Source organism: Gekko japonicus, unplaced genomic scaffold, assembly GCF_001447785.1.
Source record: "Gekko japonicus isolate JY-2015 unplaced genomic scaffold, Gekko_japonicus_V1.1 scaffold63, whole genome shotgun sequence".
Classification (NCBI taxonomy): domain Eukaryota; kingdom Metazoa; phylum Chordata; class Lepidosauria; order Squamata; family Gekkonidae; genus Gekko; species Gekko japonicus.
This window is the reverse complement of record NW_015168654.1, coordinates 1,988,802-2,012,679: the sequence shown is the minus strand read 5'-3', so window position 1 is coordinate 2,012,679 and position 23,878 is coordinate 1,988,802. Positions and strand designations below refer to the sequence as shown.

At 47.6% G+C, this 23,878-nt stretch overlaps 1 protein-coding gene across 1 annotated transcript in view; it reads left to right on the top strand.

The window, feature by feature from the left end:
- Positions 1-23,878, top strand: part of TRIM54 (tripartite motif containing 54) — a 35,070-nt gene that overhangs the window by 1,360 nt on the left and 9,832 nt on the right. Inside the window, exons 2-6 of the mRNA XM_015415176.1 lie at positions 10,767-10,939; positions 12,911-13,082; positions 20,333-20,428; positions 23,014-23,247; positions 23,482-23,504. Coding sequence (XP_015270662.1) covers positions 10,767-10,939; positions 12,911-13,082; positions 20,333-20,428; positions 23,014-23,247; positions 23,482-23,504 — 698 coding nt within the window. The remainder of the gene's footprint in view (positions 1-10,766; positions 10,940-12,910; positions 13,083-20,332; positions 20,429-23,013; positions 23,248-23,481; positions 23,505-23,878) is intronic.

Here is a 23,878-nt window from a genome sequence, read left to right as displayed (position 1 = left end):
ATCCAGGTGGTCAGCCATGCTGGTCTGAAGCAGGAGAACACATTTAGAGTCCAGGGACACCTTTAAGACCAACAAAGGTTTATTCGAGGCATGAGCTTTCGTGTGCATGCACACTTTGTCAAATACATTAGAATGGAAGGTTCAAACTTATAGACGGGCTGAACAGCGAATTAACATGTAACACGATGATGTTTTAAGATATACAAAGACAAAACTAAATAGGGGGGAAACGGAAATTTTCGGAAAAATTGAAAAAAATGCTACATTAGCATTTCTTTTGTCTTTTCTAGATTGAAAGTCATTCTGTTACTTTAGGAACATAAAATATGATTATGGACATTTTTACTTGGCATGAAATCATCACAACTAGCATATTAAAAATATAGTGTACCCAAACAATTATTACAAACAGAATACCCACCCACATGCAAAAACAAAACTGAAACCTTTTTATTTTCTTCTGACAATAGCACCTCCTAAAGGAAGAAATGCATCTTATTCTTGCATTGGAGAGTTCAGTTTGTAACCTAGGACTTGCTTGTCCTCAGTGCACAGAAATTAGATCAATCTGATACTATATATATATATTTTAGAAATGATTTGGAAAATATTTGAACACCTTAAAATAATTTATTCATCATGTTAAAATAAAATGTTCCATAATAATTTTTTTAATCAGCATATGCAAATTTTGTGCAAACGTTGTTCCTTATTTTCCTTTTGTCCTTTTTTTGTCTTTTGTAGGCAGCCATTTCAGTGGTGGGAGGGGCTTGACTGACTGAATTGCAATAGTTATACCTCACCTTTCCCACTTTCAATGGAAATCTTCTGATTCTAGCCGGCTCTTTAGGCAGGAGTATAAGCAGAAAAAAATGGCTCCTGCCCCAAGAAACTTGCCAGCTAAATTTCACCCCTCAGGGTGACCCCCAAGGGAATGCAGAAAAGGAGGAGGAAGCACAACTGGATGGTTTGTGAGCCTGTTATCTTGTGTTCCTGTTTCGGTAGAGCACAGGAGCTGCTATGGTAAATACCTGAGAAAGGCTTCAAAGGGGAGAGATGGCCTGGTGTGCCTGTTCTGGGTGAGAGCTCCAGACCGCAACATTCTGGCTCACGCTGGCCTCAGGGATGGGGTCCCTGGCAGAACAGCAAAGCCCACAGGCATGGTGGTCAGAAATCTGCTCCTGCTGCAAGGATCAAACAACCTTTAGGCAACAATTTAAAAAGAAGGAAGTTCTCCTCCTGCACCCACTATTTAAAGGCCCAGGGTCTTATCTTTTAAGGCCCTAAATGGCTTGGGGCCAGGCTACCTCAAGGACTGTCTTCTCCTATAGTATCCAGGCCATCAGTTAAGACCTGCCTCTCACGCCCTGCGCTCTGTGCCCCCACCTTCAGAGGTCATGTGGGTGGCAACCAAAGACAGGGCATTTTCTGTGGTGGCACCTTGCCTTTGGAACACCTTTCCCTATTAAGCTTGCCTAGTACCAAGTTTCTTTTAGACACCATACTTATAATTAGGGTTTTTATCTTATCAGTTTTCTAATGTTCTGTGTCTGTTTTATGGATAGTTTTTAATGCTATCTATGTCCAATAGCTTGTTTTTAATACTGTGATGTGTTTTAATTGTAAGCTGCCTTCACTAGGACTCTGGAGAGACAGTGTTGATATATTCTAAATAAGCAAGATAAGATGGAAGTTCCTTAAAGACTGACAACATTTAGTTGAGCATTAGTTTTTGTGTGTCAGAGCTCACCTTCCTCAGATGTATATGAGATTAGCAAATTCCTCATTACAAATAACACATAAGGAGACATTAAATGCTCTGCCTGAGGGCAACCTGTTGTGTGCTTAGAACAGAATTGCAAAGTCGGTCAAGATAGAATTCTAATTAAATTCCAGCTGAAACAGTTGCATGGGGGTTCTACAATGCCTAGACAGTGCCACCTAGAGGCCAAAGAGAGGAAAGGACAAACGAGTGGATCAGAGACAGGGATCAACCAGTTTGTATTTTCCAGAGGCCCTAACCTGGATGGCCTAGTTACCCTGATCTCATCAGATCTTGGAAGCAAAACTCAGTTGGCCCTGGTTAGTATTTGGATGGGAGACCACTAAGAGAAGACCTGTAGGGTTGTTATAGAGGCAGGCGATGGCAAGCCACCTCTGAACCTTTCTTGCTTTGAAGACCCTAGACGGTTGCCATAAGTCAGCTGCAACTTGATGGCAGTTTCCACCACGATTTTGGGAAGGGGCTGTGCACCTCCTTTGTATTCAGAAAAACCAAAGTTGAATCTCTGGCAGCATATCTCCCTTTAAAGGATTTCAGGAAGTAAACACTGAGAGCCGGTGTGGTATAGTGGTTAAGAGTGGCAGACTTTAATCGAGGGAACTGGGTTTGATGCCTCACTCCTCCACATGAAGCCAGCTGGGTGACCTTGGGCCAGTCACAGTTCTCTCTGAAGTCTCTCACAAGGTGCCTGCTGTGGGGAGAGGAAGGGAAGGCAATTGTGAGCCCCTTTGAGACTCCTTAGGGTAGAGAAAAGCGATGTATAAAATTCAACTCTTATTCTGAGAAAGACCTTTCTCTACCAAAGATTCTGGAGACAATACTGAGCAAAATGCAGGAATGGTCTGGAGGATCAACAGAAAGCGGTTTGATGGGCTGGGTCCTGCCACTCTACTCAGATAGTGAAGCCTTCCTCTAGTGCAGGGGTCCCCCAATGTGGTGCCCATGGGCATCATGGATGGCTCCCACCAGCTGTTTTTAGAAAGTGGGTGGGGTCAGGTGAAGGCTTTTGTTCAACAAGGCTTCTGACTGGTTGTGCAGATTTTTTAAAATGTTACTGTGACAGCAGCTGTTATCAAAGCACAAGGATCTTCACCGTGTGATTGAAGGTAAGCTGGGACAACCATTCTGTAGCTGGCTCCACCTCTTGTGGCAGCCGTTTTGTGGCTGTGCCCACCACACTGTGTCAGGATTCCAAAGGTGCCCACAAGCTCAAAAAGGTTGGGAACCCCTGCTCTAGTACTAGAAGCCTCCACCTGAAGCAAGAGCACTCTTAGCTGAGATTACTGTAGGATCCAACCTTTATGGCTCAAACCCTACATTTTCACAGTGTATAATGAAGCCTGTGACCCCCGTCTCCCAGTCCCTGTTGGCGTGTGGATCTTTTCATAAGAGCATAAGGCCCTCTAGTCCAGTGACTTGTCCAGCGGATAACTACCACTGAATGTTTTCATCCACCCTATATCAACTTATTGATCAGAAATGTAGAGCTTTAGGCATGGAGAGGGGGGGATATCTCTGAACTCCCAATATTAAACATTCAATCAGAAAAGAAATTTGTATTGGTATGTGTGTGAGAGAGAGAGAATGAGAGAGAGAGATCAGTGGAAGCAAGCAACCCATACAGTAAAATAAAGTGTCATTCTAGCATTTCTAGCTCTGAATCATTAGTGTTTATTCAGGTAAAATAAACAGGAATCCTGTTTAAAAGTTTTCATTCTAGCATAAGCTTTTATGGACTCACTTTGTCCAGACAAATTTAGGCTAGGGTAAAAAACAACAACGTGGCAGTCTTTAAGGTTCTACAAGACTCCTGTGTAGTTTTGCTACAGCCGGCTAACATAGCTGTCCCTCTGGATTCATTCATGCAGTTCCTCCTCATTAGTATCTCCTCTATCACACAATATTCAAGGCAGCTTCTTCACTTAAAAAGATCATAAGTAAGGAGGCTGGGAAAATATTCTCTCTTCCCGAGACCTTGGAGAACTGCTGCGTATCAGCTAGAGGGCCCAGCAGCCTGACTTGGTATAAGGTGGCTTCCTGTGCCCGCTTGTGTGAAGAGGGACTGCCCTTAGCACTATTGCTGACCAGCCTCAGAATTTAAAAGAAGTATTTCCTGTTGCTCCCAGGCTTAGAACTAATCCTAAATTAAGGAGTTGAGCCAATGGGAGCCAGATGGTTTGACACTTCGACATGGGGCTTGCATGCAAGGTATTGTAACACCCACTATTATGACTTACTTCATACAAGTTATCATGTCATTCTTCCCTCCTCCACTTAATTCTCACAACAACCCTGCGAGGTAGGTTAGGCTGAAAGAGAGTGCCTGGCCCAAGGTCATGGCAGAGTGGGGAATTGAACCTGAGTGTCCAACACTCTGCTGGATCTCAGAAGGCCTGCTAGAGAGTTGCTTGGCAAGAGAAGAGCACCAGGATACCCAGGATGATGGGGCCTCTATGACACTCGCCAGCCCCAGCTCCTTGCCTGGCTGCCTTCTGTATGGATGTGAGCGATGCCCAGACTAGCAGCAATCAAAGAACCTGCGGCCAGGTCGGAAAGCAAGTACTGGTACCTAGAGGCAAGCCCCTTCACCATTCCAGCAGCTGCCTTCATATCTTATTCATTCTGATGCCATACACACTGTGCAGACTGGGGTGTTCCTACGCCTAGTTCTGTTTGAATAGGAAGAATGCAAAAGGCACGGTGTTCAGACTTGGCAGCCTGAGATAGCCAGAGCAAGGGCAAGCGATTCTACTTGAGTACATTCTTGGCAGAGGGTATTCCCTTTGCCTGGCTGTTCTCCATGGATTATCGGGGCCTGCCCTAGGAGACAGGGCTTGTCATGTTGTCTGAATGGCAAGTTACACACCTACAGAAGGGTGGTGTGTAGGGTTGAGTTCTTGGCTGGGGAGCCCTTCCCATTGGTTTCCTTGGAGAAAGGCCTCTCTTGGGAGGCGGTAGCTCCAAAGTAAGAGGTGGGTGTTGAGGTTGTGTGATTGAATGAATGGGACGTGCCTGTCCTGGAGAAATGGGGAGGAGCTGGGCTCTCCATGCTGGCAAATCTGGAAGGAGAGTGGTCCCTGATCTGGGTTTCCCTCCTAAACTTCTCCACACTGTTTACTCGGGGGGGGGGGGCAATGTTCCCTCTAAGCTGTGGAGTCTTGTGAGCAAAAATTCTACTTTGTGAGCTCTGTCCATTGAAGTTGTGAGTGGTGATCCGGCTACTGCATAAATTAGTTTGCTCTGGAGCCATCCTTCCTGAGCTAAGACGAAAATCTGTGAACTGGAGTCTAAAAAACTGTGAGCTAGCTCACACTAACTCAGTTTAGAGGGGACACTGAATGGGGATTATTTAGATTGGGGAGAGGCTTGGCCTATTGCCGTGGCCCCAATTTATTTATTTATTTATATTTGAATTTATACCCCGCCCTACCCCGAAGGCTCAGGGCGGCTTACAGGGCACTAAGTGCCAGGTTAAAACAATACAATATGATTTAAAACAATAAATTACAATAAAATAAACAATTTACAATACATTAGAAGCAAGTTTCAAGCAAGAGAAGAAAGATCTTATCTCAACATAGCTACCCTTGATCTTATCCTAGAGCCATGTTTGGTACTACGTTCCACCCTCAGGGACCAGGCAATCCAATGTTAGTTCGATGTTAATTCACTAGGGCTGAGTAGTGGCGGCGGCTCCTATCCAAAGGCCTGGCGGAAGAGCTCCGTCTTGCAGGCCCTGCGGAACTGAGAGAGGTCCCGCAGGGCCCGGATCTCTTCCGGGAGCTCCTTCCACCAGGTAGGAGCCGCCACCGAAAACTCCCCAGCCCTAGTCACAGCAAGTTTAGCTTCTCTCGGGCCTGGAATCTCCAGGAGATGTTGCCCTCCCGACCGAAGTGCCCTTGGGGGAACATATTCAATTTTCTTCTTTCCCCTCCCACCGCAGATGCTTTTAAGCAACAGAAATGTTGAAAGACAAAGAGTCATGGGCATCGCATGTCTGTTTAGTTTGGTCCTCAGACTGCGATGCTGTAGTCAAGGGGTGAAGGGTTACCACAGACTGTGACCAAGTGAAGCTTGTGATCCCTCTGGCTCAAAACCCCTGCAGGAGGCTGGGGACTGGTTGGGATGGTGCCTCCCCCAGTGGAGACAAATAGATCAAAGTCCAGGGAATTTATTAAGTGACGCCTTCCTGCCCAACGTCCTGGGAACTGACTTGTGCAGGCAGTTGATGCAATTGGCCTTGGATGCCTCTTGCGCCCACTGGAGCCTGTTCAGCAGCTCTTGGTGGTAAGAAAGAGAGGAGGGCGATGGTAGCTGGGAGCATAAATGAGAGAAAACCAGGAACAGTTCGACTGAGCATAGGCCAGACTGCATAGTTGGTGCTAGTGCCATCAGCAAAACATCCTGCCTTTTCTGACACTTTATTGGACTCAAAGGAAGGTCTTTCAAAATCCCTCCTATCTGCAATCTTTTAAGGGGAGATGCTGCCAGGAGTGTCGTTTTTGAAAAAGAGCTGCTTGTGCCTGTGAAGACACGTCAGCCACTGATCATTTAGGAACAAAGACTGCCCATCCAGTTGCCAGGTGGTGTGCATAGGCACTTCCTAAAGAAACAGGGCCAGCTCCGCAAGGTAATGTGTTTCTGTCAGGGACTGCCTTTGAAGGCTGGCTGGTTTTGTTTAGAAAGTGGTGAATGCCTCCCTGGGCACTGAGGGCCTTGCTTGGCAGTGGTTTTGGAGCTTGTGGGGGTGTTAAATTCTTCTAATGCATGTTGCCAGTCTAGCTTTCCCTATCACTAGACATGGCTTCAAGATGGAGTTGGGAGTAAGCAGTGAAGTGGCTAAATTTGCGGATGATACGAAGTTGTTCAGGGTGGTGAAAACCAGGGAGGATTGTGAGGCACTCCAAAGGGATCTGTCAAAGATGGGCAAGTGGGCGTCAACATGGCAAATGGGGTTCAATGTGGCCAAGTGCAAGGTGATGCACATTGGAGCCAAAAATCCTAAATATAAATACACATTGATGGGGTCTGAACTGGCAGAGACTGATCAAGAGAGAGATCTTGGAGTTGTAGTAGATAACTCACTGAAAATGTTGAGACAGCGTGTGACTGCAATAAAAAAGGTCAATGCTATGCTGGGGATTATTAGGAAGGGTATTGAAAACAGATCAGCCAATATCATAATGCCCCTATATAAATCAATGGTGCGACCTCATTTGGAATACTGTGTGCTATTCTGGTCACCACACCTTAAAAAGGATATTATAGCTTTGGAAAAAGTGCAGAAAAGGGCAACTCGAATGATAAAAGGGTTGGAACACTTTCCCTATGAGGAAAGGTTAAGGCGCTTAGGGCTCTTTAGCTTGGAGAAACGATGACTGAGGGTGACACGATTGAGGTTTATAAGATTATGCATGGGAAAGAGCAGGTAGAGAAAGAGGTACTTTTCTCCCTCTCTCACAATACAAGAACTCGTGGGCACTCCGTGAAATTGCTGAGCGGTCGGGTTAGAAGTGATTAACACTTGGAATTCACTGCCACAGGAGGTGGTGGCAGCTACAAGCATGGACGGCTTCAAAAGGGAATTAGATAAGCATATGGAGCAGAGGTCCATCAGTGGCTATTAGCCAGAAGGTATAGATAGGGACTCTGGGGCAAGTGATGCTCTGTCTTCTTGGTGCTTGGGGGGGGGGTGAACAGTGGGAGGGCTTCTAATGTCCTGGCCCCACTGGTGGACCTTCTGATGGCACCTGGTATTTCTGGCCACTGTGTGACACAGAGTGTTAGACTGGATGGGCCTTTGGCCTGATCCAACATTGGCGTCTCTTATGTTCTTATGCTCAGTGCCGACTCCTCCTCTGACTGGCAGCAGCTCCCCAGGGACTCAGATAGCAATACCTACTATCTGAAATCTTTTAAGTAGAGATGCTGCCAGGGATTGAACCTGGAGCCTTTTGAAAGCAGAGCAGGGACCACTATCCCCAGAGCTGCAAGGCCCCTTCCCCAAAATACATGGTCAGAACACTGCTTTTCAGCAGTAGCTTCAGAAGGGCCACAAAGGAATGAACTTCCCCTATAAGAAGGAAAAAAAGTGCTTCAAATAAGATGTAGCAATGGGGAAAGGCTTTCTGTTCCCTCTCCAAGGTTGTGCACTTCTGGTTGGATGGGATCCCCATTTTATTTGCATATGAACAGGAAAGATTATCTGTTTCCCCCTCCCTAACAGTAACTGGGCGGGGTGATTTATATGGGGGGAGGGAGGAGTGGCTGCTTAGTGCTTTTACATGGAATTACAGACATTGAGTAATTTAAGATCCTGTATCAGCAGTTCCCTTTTACGCAGAGATATCAGAGATCCTTCCGCATCCCTGATCTATGACTTCTCATCTAGTCTGGCGCTGTGCCTGTTTGTACTGGAGGAGGGGACAAAGCCGCAATCTCTGCGTCTATCAATTTCTAATCACCTCGGGAGCTTGGCTAAGAGTGCTTTGTGTACTGAATGAAAGAATGAATAAAATATCCTCCCCTAGTCTATAGCATGCCCGGACCTGGGTGGCCCAGGCAAGCCTGATCTTGTCCGATCTCAGAAGCTAAGCAGGGTCATGGGGGAGCACCAAGGAGGCCCAGGGCCGCCACACAGAGGCAGGCGATGGCAAACTGCCTCTGGACATCTCTTGCCTTGAAAACTCCATGAGCCTAGGTCACCCTAAGCCAGCTGTGACCTGCTGGCACTTTATGCACACACTATAGTGTACGACCAAAGCACTTCCCTTGTACCTCTTATACCTTGTACTACCCTCACCCCATCCCCTGCCTAGGTAATGGAATATCTCAGGCCACCAAAATCTATGCTGACATAGAATCAGAAATCTCTCCCAAATGGTGTAAATCAAGAAGGGAAGGTGGGAATGCTGTGGTCAGAGGATCCGAACAATCCACTTGGGCAGGAGGCTGGGCTAAGTGTTCTGCTTGGATGATGCCCCTGTCAAACATGTATGTACTGAGTCTCCCCAGCCCCCTTTCCCTTCTGCCTCCTGAGGAAATGAAACTAGCTGGCAAGACACCAGATGAGGAGGCTTCTCTCAGTTAAAGGTAAAGGTTCCCCTTGCTCGAAAGCCAGTCGAGTCCGACTCTAGGGTTGCGGTGCTCATCTCCGTTTCAAAGCCGAAGAGCCAGCGCTGTCCGAAGAGGTTTCCGTGGTCATGTGGCCGGCATGACTAAACGCCAAGGCGCACGGAACGCTGTTACCTTCCCACCGAAGTGGTCCCTATTTATCTACTTGCAATTTCTTGCTTTCGAACTGCTAGGTTGGCAGGAGTTCTCTCAGTTACCAAATGTCAAAACATAATGATAAGCATTTCTGATATGTACATGCGGGCATTATTTGGTTTGGGTATTGCACCAGTGTGGTTAGAGTGCTGGACTAGACGCTGGGAGACCCAAGTTCAAATCCCCATTCTGCCATGGAAACTTGCTGTGTAACCTTGGCCCAGTCACACACTCTTATCATAACCTCCCTCACAGGGTTGTTGTGAGGATAAGATGGAAGAGAGGAGAATGATGTAAGCCACTTTGGGTTCCCACTGGGAAGAAAGGCAGGATATAAATAAAGTAAATAAAATAACAAAGTAAATAGTAAGCAGCTGCACATCCCTACCAGGCATGGGGGTGCTCAGGGTGGCTGGTATCCCTTTGAAGGATGGATCCAGGCATGGGGGGGGGGTGCTTCTTCATCCACCACAATCCTCATTTTGTACAGTAGCGAGGAAGACCTTTTCTGTGTAGGCTCCAGACAGATTACAAAAATCAAAAATATATCATTGTTAAAAACTACCTAAATATTTTTCAGAAACACTCAAACGACACGATAGTCCGTTTATAAAATTCCCTCCTCAATTATTCAGTTTGGCACATTCTACAGAATGAGAAGAGTGCTTTTCTGGCCTCAGGCAGCTTACCTGTTTGCAGGGTGCCACTTGCGGTCAATGCAGATGAGTGAAGCTGCCTCACACAGAGCATAATGGAGGGCCTGCTGATAGGTGGGACCCACCTAGAGGTTGGCAACCTTGTGCTGGACTCTTAGCCACACACCACCAGGCATGCTTTTCCTGGCTCTAGATTCAGGTGGGGCAGCCATGTTGGTCTGAAGCAGCAGAACAAAGTTTGGGTCCAGTGGCACCTTTAAGACCAACAAGTGATAATGAATAAAAACATAAGAGAAGCCAATGTTGGATCATCAGGCCAATGGCCCATCTAGTCCAACACTCTGTAACACAGTGGCCAAAAATACTAGGTGGCATCAGGAGGTCCAGCAGTGGGGACAGGACATTAGAAGCCCTCCCACTGTTGACCCCGCCCCAAGCACCAAGAATTACAGAGCATCACTTGCCCCAGACCGAGAGTTCCTACCTATACCTTGTGGCTAGTAGCCAATGATGGACCTCTGCTCCATATGTTTATCTAATTCCCTCTTGAAGCCATCCATGCTTGTATCCGCCACCACCTCCTGTGGCAGTGAATTCCATGTGTTAATCACTCTGGGTGAAGAAGGACTTCCTTTTATCCATTCTAACCCGACCGCTCAGCAATTTCATTGAGTGCCCACGAGTTCTTGTATTGTGAGAAAGGGAGAAAAGTACCTCTTTCTCTACCTGCTCTAACTTTGTTGGTCTTAAAAGTGCCACTGGACTCCAACTTTCTTTTCCTGCCTCTGTGAGTCCCCGATGTGAGCAGCGCCCCTAGAAATTGGTCCCCTCATATCTCCTGCACGGCCGGGGTGAAGAGGAACAGGGCAGGCAAGGGTAGGTAAGTTGCCTCACGCAACCTGGAGCATATCCTTTTCAGGGCTACTGGAACGGCCCTGATGCTGCTCAGAGACGGAGAGGCCCCTTCAGTGGTAGTTCAGACCGGGCGACAGTAAGCTCAAGTCCTCAAAGGCGGGGGACCCCACTGACCCTGCCTTCTTCTTCTCGCTCCCATCCAGGCCTCCAACCCTCTGTGGCAGTCACGGGGCTCCACTTCAGTGTCTTCCGGAGGCCGATTCCGATGCCCATCCTGCCGCCACGAAGTGGTGCTGGACCGACATGGCGTCTACGGCCTGCAGCGCAACCTTCTGGTGGAGAATATAATTGATATCTACAAACAGGAATCATCTCGGTAAGTGGTTGGCGAGGGAGGGGCAGTGCTCGAGGCCTGTTTAGAAATGGCTCTTCTCGTGAGATGGTCTTCAAAGTGCAAGAGTTCGCAGCTAGCAAGCGCGAACCATTCGGCCTTTTTATTAAGTTGATTCTGTTCCTTTCCTCAAGGTCTAGTTCTTGTACAACCCTGCATATATGTGCCCAGCATCTTTCCATTGCTATTGGACGCCTTCTCATCCCTTAGGGTTGCCAACTGCATTAGGAATTTCCTGGAGAAATGGGGGTAGAACCTGGGGCTGGTAGAGTTTAGAGATGGGAGGAAAATTCAGCCTGATATAATACCATACAGTCCATCCTCCAAAGCAGGTGTTTTCTCCAACCAATATCTCGAGATCAGTTGTTAATACTGAGAGTTCTCCAGGCCCCACCTGGAGTTTGCCATCCACACCATCCACTATTATCCTGACTCTCTTCTCCACCCCAGTCCTGTCCAGCTAATATAGATGGACATGGACCATGTAGTCAGTTCTATAATATATAGCCCCCCCCCCCCGCACGCTCTGTGGCCATGCTGAATCAGTGTGGGAACAGCTGCCATAGTTGGGGCTTTTATTTTTCATGGTGGTTTATTAGAAGCCAACAGAGCGCTGTTGAGAGCTAGACCTGAAACCTGATTTGATGCTTTCCACCTGGAGCAAGATGGGTTTTTCAGCAAATCTTTGGCCAGAGCTGCTCTGAGAGCTCATTTGCCACTATAGGTAGGGGTCTTCTTCTCTCCAGAAGGCTCATTCTCTCTTCGCCAGGCCCAACCAGACATTGAAAGGGTTTAGTAAAATGTTCAAATACGTATTTTAATTAGAGGACCACGATTGGAAGGGTAGCCCAAGAATGCATCATAATATATTTTTTCCAGAAAAAGTAATGCTTTCCTAAGTCAAATCATATATTAACCACTATGAAAACAGTTCCAGGTGGTCAGCCGTGTTGGTCTGAAGCAGTAGAACAAATTTAGAGCCCAGTGGCACCTTTAAGACCAACAAAGGTTTACTCAAGGGGCATGAGCTTTCCTGTGCATACGTACTTTTTCAAATACACTGGAATGGAAGTTAGAGTTCAGACTTATAGACAGGCTGAACAGCAAATTTACATGTAACATGATGAAGATGTTTTAATTTATGCAAAAACAAGCTAAGGTTATGCCAACATTTGTTTTGATTTAATTAAGGGGGTGGGGAAAGGACACCAAAGCAATAAATATGTCAGAATAGGGGATAAGTGGGTAAAGGCATCTTTTCTAATTGTGGTAAATAAATAGACTCACCATTCATCTCTTAGGCGTGGAGGTAACTTAGCATTTATTTAATCTTATTTTGTTTTTGTTTTTATTATTTTATTTATTTATTCCCTATGAAAAAAGACATCCACTAAGGTTGGGGAGGGGGGTAGAAAAAGCTCTTCCTTGTGATTCTCTTGTTCTTTTTAGGGTGCCCTTTTCTCTCTGTCTTGTGTGTATTTTCTTAAAAGCAGTTTAATTCTAAGCCAGACTACTCAGCCACGGTGCCAAAAGAAGCCAAACTCTATAATCACCATCTGAATAACAGAAGCAAAGATTTTGTTCAAGTAAAGAGATTCCACCAAGGAAAGGGCTGGGAAACTGGGGGTGGGGGGAGCTGGATGTTAAAGAAACTTAGTCCATTGTTGACTGCGGGAAGTCCTGCTTTGCTGTCTTCCCCCTTTCCAGCTTCTACCTACCTGCACATTTTGACCATGTTTATACTTTAAAAAGAACAGAAACTTGGCTTTTGAAAACACAGACTGGGGAGTCTCCACATGCCGAGTTCTATGCAAGAGACCTTGCAGAATGTAACGACGGGAGATATAATAAATGCACAGGACCACCACCATCCCTTTAGGTGTGAGACAGGATTCAGGGCAGAAACCTCTGGGGACTCAGCAGGATTTGTCTCTGCCTTCTCCATACGGTCCCCAGACCCCTCCATGCCAAGGCGGAGCAGCAGCTGATGTGTGAGGAACACGAGGATGAGAAGATCAACATCTATTGCCTGACCTGTGAGACCCCCACCTGCTCCATGTGCAAAGTCTTTGGGGCCCACAAGGACTGTGAAGTGGCCCCTCTGACCAACGTCTACAAACGCCAGAAGGTAAAAGAGGGAGGGAACAGCCTGGACCACCTTCCTGCCACCTGCACTCTCTGACCTGGGCAGGTGGGCTCAAGAGCTCCCTAGTGGCAGCCAAGTTCCCCCCCCTTGCAAACTCTTGGTAATGGCCAAAAGGGGATGCTGATCAATGCTGGGAATGGCTCTGGCAACCAGTATGAAAGGCTCTGTTGGGAGATGGTATGTGTGCGATTTAGGATAAGAATTGGGTGGCTGTCTGAGGTCCCCCTGGGCGTTGGGTGGTTCATAGGCATTGCTGTTCAAGCAAGGCAAAGGGGAGGTTCTACTGGTTCAGCATGGTCAGAATTCAGTCCTTAGGTCACACACAGAGTCAGAGGGTTGTCACAAGAGCAGGTTCAAGGCAAGCCCAAAAGTCGAAGTCCAGAAACAGTCCAATGGGTCACAGGCGCAAGGTAGAGACAGGAGGATCAGTGGCAGCGGGGTCAACGTCAGTTTGGCTCTTTGCTTCCACAGCCGATCTCTCTCTCCATCCTTTATACCCGAGACGTTTGTTTCACGGCTGGGCTGCATCAGGCCAGTGTGGGCCATTACTAATTAGATTCAGGTGTCTCTGGGCTGCCAAACACGCACCCCGTCTTCTTTCCAGTATTTCACCCCGAACCACCTCCTCCTTCTGTGCTCCAGCAGCTCTGGAGATGGAGGAGGAGAGGTGGATGGTGGGCCACTGCCTGTTCTTGAATCATGGGCATGGACAGCCGGCTGGGCCCGGCATGCTGCTATTGGACGGTAGCTCCTTATTTGCCAGAGTAGCAGTACCTTCTGGGGGCAGGCTGGTGTGTAGCTGACTGTGGGCTGGGATCTGCTTCAGCTGCTCCTTCCCCTTCCATCGAGCCCTCTGCCTCCTGTGGCTGATCTGCAAGAGGGACTGAGTGGGTTAGCCAAAAGCCTGCAGCTTGCCTGCTCTGGGTTACTAAGGACCCAGCAGGCTGGTAAGCCTCACAGACTGCTAGGCAAGGAATCCTATTCCTGTAGCTGTCCTCAAGCTCTTTAGGTATTCTCAAGCTGAAATGTACCCTGTAGCTTGTGGTGGAACGGGCCCGTGTCAGCTGGCAGGCCCCGCTCTGCCCACCCCTCCTTTGCCTGACCTGGCACCTGAAGGGGCAGTTTTTCTCCACTGCCTCCGGGTATTGCTGCCACCACTGTCCCTGTCTTGGGCTCTGGTTAGGCGGGACAGCCTCCTAACCTCCCTCCGGTCTTATTAGGAACCCACCTTGGGGCTTCCTGGGAATCTTTGGGGCTCCCGTGGAGAGTTGGCAACTGACCCTTTGCCCTGGTTCTCCTCCTCAGGGAGTCCCCAGCCCACCCCTAGCGTGTCCAAGTGGCTGGGGGAACTACGTGGTACAGAAGGACTTCTCACCATCAACAGTTAAAGGATTTATTTGAAAACTTTTAACTATTTACAGGCATCTCCACAGTGAACGGAAGCATCAGAATAAAGGCGACAAAGCCGCTCCATCTCTCCCTTCTCTACACTCATGCCCTGTCTAGATTGTATGCAGGGCAGGCACATCACTTCGTTTCATTCATTGGAGAAAGTGGGATCAGCATGTCTCCCACAATGGCCTCTGCCTCCTGCAGACTCCATCCCACTGTCCGACTGGCTTCAGACTTCTCACAGACTGAACTGGCTTCCCGCCCCAAACTCCCCTATCTCAAACAGCAGTTTCCCATCCACGAACTGGCTCTCCCTCCTGTAGCATTCTGGGGCAGATCTCCTCACCACCATGATGGACTTCCTGTCCGCTCTAGGCAGCTGCCCTCAGACTACTGGTTGGAGACAGGAGGAGGGGGGGATGAGGAGGAGACTAGGCCGAGGCCTACCTCAAGTTTGATGGGCTCCTCCTATCCAGCCCACACCAACTTAAAGGTAAAGGTTCCCTTGCTCGAAAGCCAGTCGAATCCGACTCTAGGGTTGCGGTGCTCATCTCCGTTTCAAAGCCGAAGAGCCAGCGCTGTCCGAAGACGTTTCCGTGGTCATGTGGCCGGCATGACTAAACGCCAACGCACACGGAACACTGTTACCTTCCCACCGAAGTGGTACCTATTTATCTACTTGCAGTTTCTTGCTTTCGAACTGCTAGGTTGGCAGGCGCTGGAAGTAGAGACGGGAGCTCACTCCGTCATGCGGCACACTCGGGTCTCGAACTGCTGAACTACCGACCTTCCACAGCCTGCAGTTCAGCGTCTTAACCACTTGAGCCACCAACTTAAACACATCCTTAAAATGGTGTTTCTCCACATAGCTCAATGTTCCTCCTCCTTCTCCTCCATGAGAGAGGTGAGAGGGAGGGCAGGAAGGGATGAGCTTTGCTCTCCTGGCCTTTTCTTATATGCCCAGGGGTCAGGAAGGAATTTTCCTCCAGGCCAGATTGGCCCAGGGAACCTGAAGTTTTTTTGCCTTTCTCCGGGCATAGAGCAGGGGTCACAGTGGAACTGGGGGGGTCGGGGGGGGGGGGGGGGAGGTAGCTGTGAATTTTCTGCATTGTGCAGGGGGTTGGACTAGATGACCCTTGGGATCCCCTCCAGCTCTGTGTTTCTAGTTTCTGTGTTTCCTCTGTCACTACTTTCTGATGTTTGGGTTTCGGGTTGCAAAGTGCTGACCTTGGACCTCAGTCACCACTTTGCCGAATCTCAGGACCCTCGTTTCAAAGCAAACCCTGACCTGTATTCTCTGAAATGGAACTGGCAGTGATCATGCAGTGGTGAGGAAAAGGCACTCTGCACAAGCTCAGAGGCATTCCCCTTTTTTCTGATTTACTTGTCCCAAGGTAGACGGTCCTTATAAAAATCCCCAAGGCAGAAGTTGATTAATGCCAGCCAAAATGCTCAAAGGAATGATAGGGCTATTAGGACGTACTGGCTCTTCAGAATAATTATAGGGATTTTTAATTATAATTTTCCAGAAGACAATTGGAAAGCATTATAACAAAGGTGGCTTGCTGCTCAGAAGCTGTTTTTGATGGACTGTCTCCAAATGGCAGAATTTCAGGGGGGAAATCAAGACAGATTACACAATACGTACAACAAAAATCTGCTACACCAGTACTTTCCTGAGTTGTATGTTTCTCTTGTTCAGTCAGGCCTCACATTTCGTCATGTAAGCAGTATACAACACATTCTACACTTATATTCTCTCATTTATTGTCTCTATTAACTAGATTTAAATTTAGACATGTAATCAAAGTATTTTGGGAAAAGGCGTGGATTTCTTTGTGTGTTGTTCTGTCAGAATGCCTTCATTCCAGTGGTTTGTCTGCATCCGGATAAGTCATTCCAGTCACATTCCAATCCAGCATTTGCATACTTTTACGGGGCAATTTCGAAATGCTTCACAATTGTTATTCTTGCCAGAATGACTCCCTAGCATTTACATACATTCAATAGGCAACCTTTGTTATTTATATTGGGTTTATGTGCTGGTTAACGTAGCAAAGTTGCAGTCAGGAAAGCGTGAACACTCTTCAGGTCAGCATATTACGAATGATATAAACCTTACTTTTATTGAAACTTATTCACGTGCATTTTATAGTAGAAGAAATAGAAGCCTATGCTAGATGGCCGGTTATTCCGGCTGCATGTAAGTGGAAGAATATCATGGGTGTGCCCCAGGCTCGCACAGGAATTATTTGCAGAAACTGCCTGCCTGCCTCCTGTAAGAACATGGGGAGGAGAGAGAGCAAAAGCACTGAAAAAGGAGGAGGAGTCAGATGACAGAAGGGAATCACACATACACACGCTCAGGGGTTGCCAATCTCCAGATGTATCCTGGAGATCTCCCAGAATTAAATTGATCTCCAGACAGAGATTGGTTCCCTTGGATAAAATGGAAGCTTTGGAGGGTGAAGTAGTCTATGGCATTATACCCGGCTGAGCTCCTTCCCTTCCCCAGACCCCATCCTCCTGAAGCTCCAACTCTCCAAATCTCCAGGAATTTCCCAACTGGGAGTTGGGAACCCTAGTGCAGAGGGAAATAACAGCCCCCGCCCATGTACAGGTATGCTCAGTTTTTTACTCCAACAAGTTACTCAAGAGTTGAATTATTTATCTTCAAACAAGCTTCACATTTGGGCATATAAGCCAGCTATTTTTGTGAAAACCAATTAAGCTGCCCAGTCAAACACTTACGCACATGCATCCAACACGTGGCACTTTCTCATGTAATGTGTGAGGTATCTCTCCAAGCAAAGTGCTGTGGGGGAAGGTAAGTATCTTTGCACTCACGATCTCTGCCTTACAGTGCGTGGTATTCATCAATGGGCGCTGGAACAGAAAAAGAGGCAAAAGAGCACACAACTGGCACAAACACAATTGGTAACTCCTCCTATGATTTCAGGTACATGATTCCAATTATGCCTGCATCAAACCTGTCAGGTACAGTCGCTTCTTAGAGGCAGCGTAATGCGCTTCATGGTAGTTCATGTGCACGATCTCAGTGAGGCTCCATACAACTTTGTGAGGTAGGCTTACCCCAGGTAAAAAATAAAAAGAAACAATTGCATACTTCCAAATGATTTTGCATCCCATTTGGAACAACTAGTGGTCAAATAGCACACCGCAGCACATTAGCAGTATAGAATGCACATGCATTCTCTTGGGGAGGTTCCTGACAAATGACCCTTGAGGGCTTCAAATGATCCACCAATGACTAAGCTTCTAGTCATAAGATTCTGACCAATAGAATTTACAACCAGTTACATCCAGTTAACACTCAGAATGTTTCTTTTCTTCATGGAAGGAAGAAAGCAGCACCTCCTTTTGTCTCTTGAACATCAACAAGAGAGTTTTAAAAAATGTTTTCAACCTCAAGTGCTTACATGACAGATCGAACTGCTGATCTTTCAATGCAAGAAGTCTTTGGGATACTTTCAGGGCAAACCCTGATTGAAGCTAAGGTAATCTCTTTGCCACCCGTGCTTCCAAAGGGAGGTGAAGTATATGTGTACCGGTCTTGTTCTGAAGATCCAAAACATCAGATGGATTTCCGTTTTGACCACTACAGATGGGTTTCGAAGGGGTCCAATCTGAAGATGCATCGGAACAATATACCACGTGTCATGAAAAGATACTATTATTTGAAAGATCCGTACGGTTCTACAAAACAAAGTCTTTCTGGGTTTAAAAAGCATGTATATTGCCTGCGCGAATCAACAGAGCCAAGGAAACTGTACATCATTCATTACATAGGAAACGAATGTTTGTCTCAGCCTTCGATTTATGGAAACGCAAATGCAAGGTCTTTTAGTACACCCTGTGTTCGAAAAAGGACATGGGAAATGTCCAGAGCTGAAGATGCCGGGCTGTGTTTGAAGGATTCCTGGAAGATGTACCAATATCTACTGGGGGCAGTTCCTGGGGCCCCCTCCAGTAAACGTGTTGCTGTGGATCGTCCAAGAAATTTGAATGAAAATGTAGGTCAGAAATTGCATTGGGAGAAACAAATCGGCAATGAGGAATGTACATTTGTTGAGTGTGTGTCGGACTGTGCTGTGGAGCTGTGATTAATTTCCACAAAAATAGTTTGCTTACGTGATCAAAAGTGAAGCTTGCTCGAAGAGAAATGATTCAACACACGTAAGTTAGGGTTGCCAACTAAGGGCTGGGAAATGATTGGAGACTGGGGAGGTGGAGCCTAGAGGCAGCAGGGTTTGGGGGAGGGAGCAGGGTTGCCAGCTCTGGGTTGGGAAATAACGAGTTTTTGGGGTTGGAGCCTGAAGAGGATGGGGCTTGGGGAGGGGAGGGACCTCAGCATGGGATAAGAACATAGAGGGCACCTTCCGAACTGGCCATTTCCCCCCAGGTTAATTGATCTCTCTCACCTGGAGATCAGTTGTAATCCCAGGAGATCTCCTGCAGGTTGGCAACCCTAGATGAGAGCGACCTTGATGGGGTATAACGGCATAGAACCCACCCTCCAGAGCAGTGAGTTTTCTTTACAGGGGCTGATCTCTTCTGTCTGGAGAGAAGTAGTTTGAGGAGATCTCCAGGCCCCACCTGGAGGTTGGCAACCCTACCTTGCACACAGCAGCTAAATGCTGGCTAGTCCTGGCTGGCTCCAAGCATTCAGTGAGTGACTGAGTGTATGTGAATGCCGATGATCATTCTAACTAGAATGACAATTGTAGGACATTAAGACAGATTGCCCCTGGGAATGTCTGTAAATACTGAATTGGAATGTGGCTGGAATGACTATTGTCCTGCATAGAGGTGTGGTCAGACCATTGGAATGAATGCATTCCGGCAGCCTTTACTGATTGCGCTCTCTCTCTCTCTTTCTTATACACCCACTGGTGAATTGCTTTCCCACTAAATGTTTTGCTTATATGAGGAATTAGATTTAGAAAAACTGCTCAATGAGACGGTTTAAGTGTTAGAATGAGTGGGGTAGAGTCTGTTGTATGTGTACAGGTGAACATGTCTGTCTGTCTGTACCTGTGAAGAATGTGTTGTCTGTCAGTACTGCTTTGGGTTTTGTTGTAGCATTGATTTCTCCAAAAAAGAGTGCGCGTATGTGATCAAATGTGCCTAGAGAAACCTCATCCAAGAACTGAGGAAGTCCTTGTGCTGAAGAACAGATTTGTGTTGATCTATGTGTAATCCCTTTTATGAATGTTTCTGAACTCCTGCCATCTGGAGACGCTTCCTCCAGAACAGCTTGCAAACAACCAGTCTCTCCCCCCCCCCCCCCCCCCTTTTTAACATTTTCAGGTAGGTAGCTGTGCTGGTCTGCAGTGGAAGAGCAAGAGTCAGGTCCCATAGCACCTTAGACATGGACTATAGCTTTCCAGGCTATAAGTTTTGTGAAGTCAAAGCTCTCAAAATTGGGATGAAGGGAGCTTTGACTCTCCTTGGAAATCTGGTTGGTCTTTAAAGTGCTTCTGGACCTGAATTTTGTTTGAATGGTTTCCAATGGTGTTTCAGAAAAACCAGTAGTCTTTTTGAACAGCCAGTGTGTCCCCACAAGGCATTCTCCGTATTAAAACAAAGACAACCTATTAAAACAAGACAGCCTACGGAATGGCAAAGTTGCCCAGAACTTGTCATCCAGATTAGTGTTCCATACAAAAATGGCGAGCGTGAGAGAAAAGACGTTTCAGGGCTTGGTGGAGAAACTGTCTTGTGATATTCCGAATGCCCCAAGGCTGACCTTGGGAGATGGAAACAGGTTCTAAGCCTTGAGGAACCCTGAACTTTCCCCCTCCCCAACATCTCTGCAGGGGGAGCTGAGTGATGGCATCGCCATGTTGGTTGCAGGGAATGACCGGATCCAGGCAATCATCTCACAGATGGAGGAGATCTGCAAAACCATAGAGGTGAGTCAAGAAGGAAGTCTCCCCCAACCCCCCCCCCAAAACCTCTGGGTTGCCAACTCCAGATTGGGACATTTCTGGAGTTTTGGGGGTGGAGCCTGGGGACAGGCCTCAGCCAGGGTATAATGCTATAGAGAGTCCACCTTCCAAAGCAGCCATTTTCTCCAGGGCGACTGATCTCTGTAGTCTGGAGGCCAGTTGTAATCCCAGGAGATCTCCAGGCCCAGCGTGGAGGCTGGCAACCCCACTGTTCTGATCTGTGCTCACCTCTCCAGGATGACCAAAGAACTAACCTTCCATTTCCTCCTCTGTGGGTATGCATGGGGAGGGTTACCAACCTCAGGGTGGTGCCTGGAGATCTCCCAGAATTGGGACTGGTCTCCAGACCACAAAGATCAGCTCCCCTGGAGGAAATGGCAGCTTTGGAGGCATCCCATCCTTGCTGAGCTCCCTCTCTGAGAGCCAGTTTGGTGTAGTGGTTAAGAGCGCGGACTCTAATCTGGGAGAACCGGGTTTGATTCCCCACTCCTTCACGTGCAGCTGCTGGTGTGACCTTGGGTCAGTCATGGTTTCTCTCAGGGCTGTTCTCTCAAGAGCAGTTCTCTCCGAGCTCTCTCAGCCCCGCCTACCTCACAGGGTGTCTGTTGTGGGGAGGGGGAGGGAAGGAGATTGTAAGCTGCTCTGAGACTCCTTTGGATAGTGAAGGGCGGGGTATAAATCCAATCTCTTCTTCTCTTCTACTTCTTCCTTAAGCTGGAGTTAGCTGCCCTGGGGAGGAGGGGACTATTGCTCAATTTTGTGCAGCCTAGGCTTCTCCTCCAGCATGACCTACCCTTTGCAGAGGTTAATTAGGTTTGCTTATCATGTTGCGGGCACATCACCACGTGACATCATAATGCAATCCATTCTAGATATTAATTGTTTTTTCAGTGCCTCGCACGGCACTTTCCTTGATTAGATCGGAGTCTCTGTTTGTCCTACTCTTTGTGCAGTTGGGAGTGATCTGCACCCACTTTGGCTAAATTGATTTTGCTTTGATCGGTTACTGTCTCTAGCTGTTCCAGAGGGTGGCCGTCTTGGTCTGCAGCAGAACAACTGGATTCGAGTCCAGCAGCCCCTGAGAGACCAACAAGGTTTTCGGGGCACAAGATACTGACAAAGGGAGCATTGGCTCTCGAAAGCTTATACCACCCCAAAATGTTGTCGGCCTCTAAGGGACTTGTTGTCGTTCAGTCGCACAGTCGAGCCCGGCTCTTCGCGACCCCGTGGACCACATCACGCCAGGCCTAAGGGACTGCTGGTCTCCAACTGAGCCGTTTCTAACTGTCCTCTCTTTGTAATGTCTCCCTGCTCTCCACCTTTCCCTGGCTTGTAACTTTGAGTGTGTACAGACTTCCTCTTGACGTACGCACTTCGCACTGGATGACGTGAGCTCGACTCATGCAGTAAGCAGTGTCGGTAGTGTTTAACTTACTTCACTTATACCCCATTTTTCTCCCCAATGGAGGGACCCCAAGGTGGCTTACAACATTCCCTCTTCTCCATTTTATCCTCACAACAACCCTGTGAGGTAGGCTAAGCCTGCGAGTTGCCAAGTCCGAGGTTGCCCAGTAAGCTTCCATGGCAAAGCAGGGCATCCAATCTGAGTCTGCCATACTTCCCACTGAACTGCCCGCTGCCACGCTGCCCAGGGCTTTTTTTTTTTAAGAGGTGCCAGAACTCTGAAGAGGGAAATGAAGTTTTCAATCTGTATTCTGGAAACTCAAGAACTTTTTTGGTTAACCCTGTACTGAGGGTGCCCTCACCTTGGATGGTCCAGGCCATCCTGATCTTGTCAGACCTCAGAAGCTAAGCAGGGTCAAAAACTGGAAAAAAGGGGGGGGGGAACTCAACCCAAAGTATGACTATACCTATGGCCCATCACTAATACCAGGAGTCCAATTATAAGTTGACAAGGGAACTTTATCTTTAATAGAATCTTTTTTATTATTTAATAATGGTTTCTTTTATACATTTGGACAAAATAATGAAGATGTTTCTCTCCCCCCCCCCTTTATTTTTCTTTGAACAATCTCAGGAAACAACATCTGGTTTAATTATATGGATACTAGAATTCCGTAACAGGTCTTTGAATGTGTGTCTAGAATATATAGATAATAGTGACCACTGAGGAAGGCCCTTAGGGGCCGAAACGCGTATGGTCTTTGGTTGTAAAGTTTTTACCCATCATTTGTATGTAAAGTGGACAAGCTTTTACAGTCTGATTTTAGACAAAGCAATTTTTAATCAGGAAAGTTTTAACACGTGTACAACCTTAATAAATATTTGTACTTTTTCATATATATGGTTTAGCTTAGCCCTATTTGGTTCATAGCTAAGCAGGGTCAGCCATGTTTGGTACTTGGATGGGGAGACCACCAAGGAAGCCCAGGGCTGCTACGCAGAGGCAGGCGATGGTAGTCTAACTCTTGTCTGTCTCTTGCCTTGAAAACATGATAGAGCTGCTGTAGGTTGGCTATGGCCTGATGGCACTTTCTGCCACCAATCGACTGATAACAAAGCCCCGTTTCCCGCACCCTCCTATCCAGGACAACGGGCGGCGGCAGAAGCAGCACCTGTGCCTGCGCTTTGACTCCCTGTACAGCATCCTGGAGGAGCGCAAGAAAGAGCTGCTGCAGGAGATCGGGCGAGAGCAGGAGGAGAAGGTCCAGCGGGTGCGAGAGCTCATCCGCCAGTACGGGGACCATCTCGAGGTCTCCTCCAAACTGGTTGAGTCAGCCATCCAGTCCATGGAAGAGCCTCAGATGGCTGTCTACCTCCAGGTGGGTGGTGGCGGCCAAGGACCAACCTGGAGCTGCTTGGAGCCGACCAGGAGGGAGCAGGACTCTTGTGGCTGCTCCACGGTGGTGGTGGTGGTGGGGACTGGGGTGTTCTCCAGATAGGGCCAGGGGCTACGTGGCTCACAGGTGGGAGGTTCAGGGGAGGGGGGGAGGCAAAATGGGTGGCCTTGTTTGTTGCAGAGTCTGAAAATCCTTCTCTTCCTTTTTTTCCTGCAGCAATCCAAGGAGCTGATTAAAAAGTGAGTGCAAATTAACCAACGGTTCCTTTTCTGAGAGCCCCCGAATGGCTTTCCACTTCCTGGGGGCGCGTTGGTTGGCCCAGCTGATAGTGGGGAGCACCAGATCCTTATTCCTTGACTCATCCATACTTTAGTCCTTTGAGCCATCAAGGCTTCTGTACGTCCCAGCTCCGCTCAATGGAGTCTGCCCCCATCAAGGGTTGCCAACCTCCAGGTAGTGGCTGGAGGTCTCCTCCTATTACAATTGATATTCAGGAGACAGAGATCAGTTCACCTGGAGGAAATGGCTGCTTTGGAAGGTGGACTGTATGCCATTGTGCCCTATTAAAGCCCCTCCCCTCCCCAAACCCCATCTTTCCAGGCTCCACCCCCAA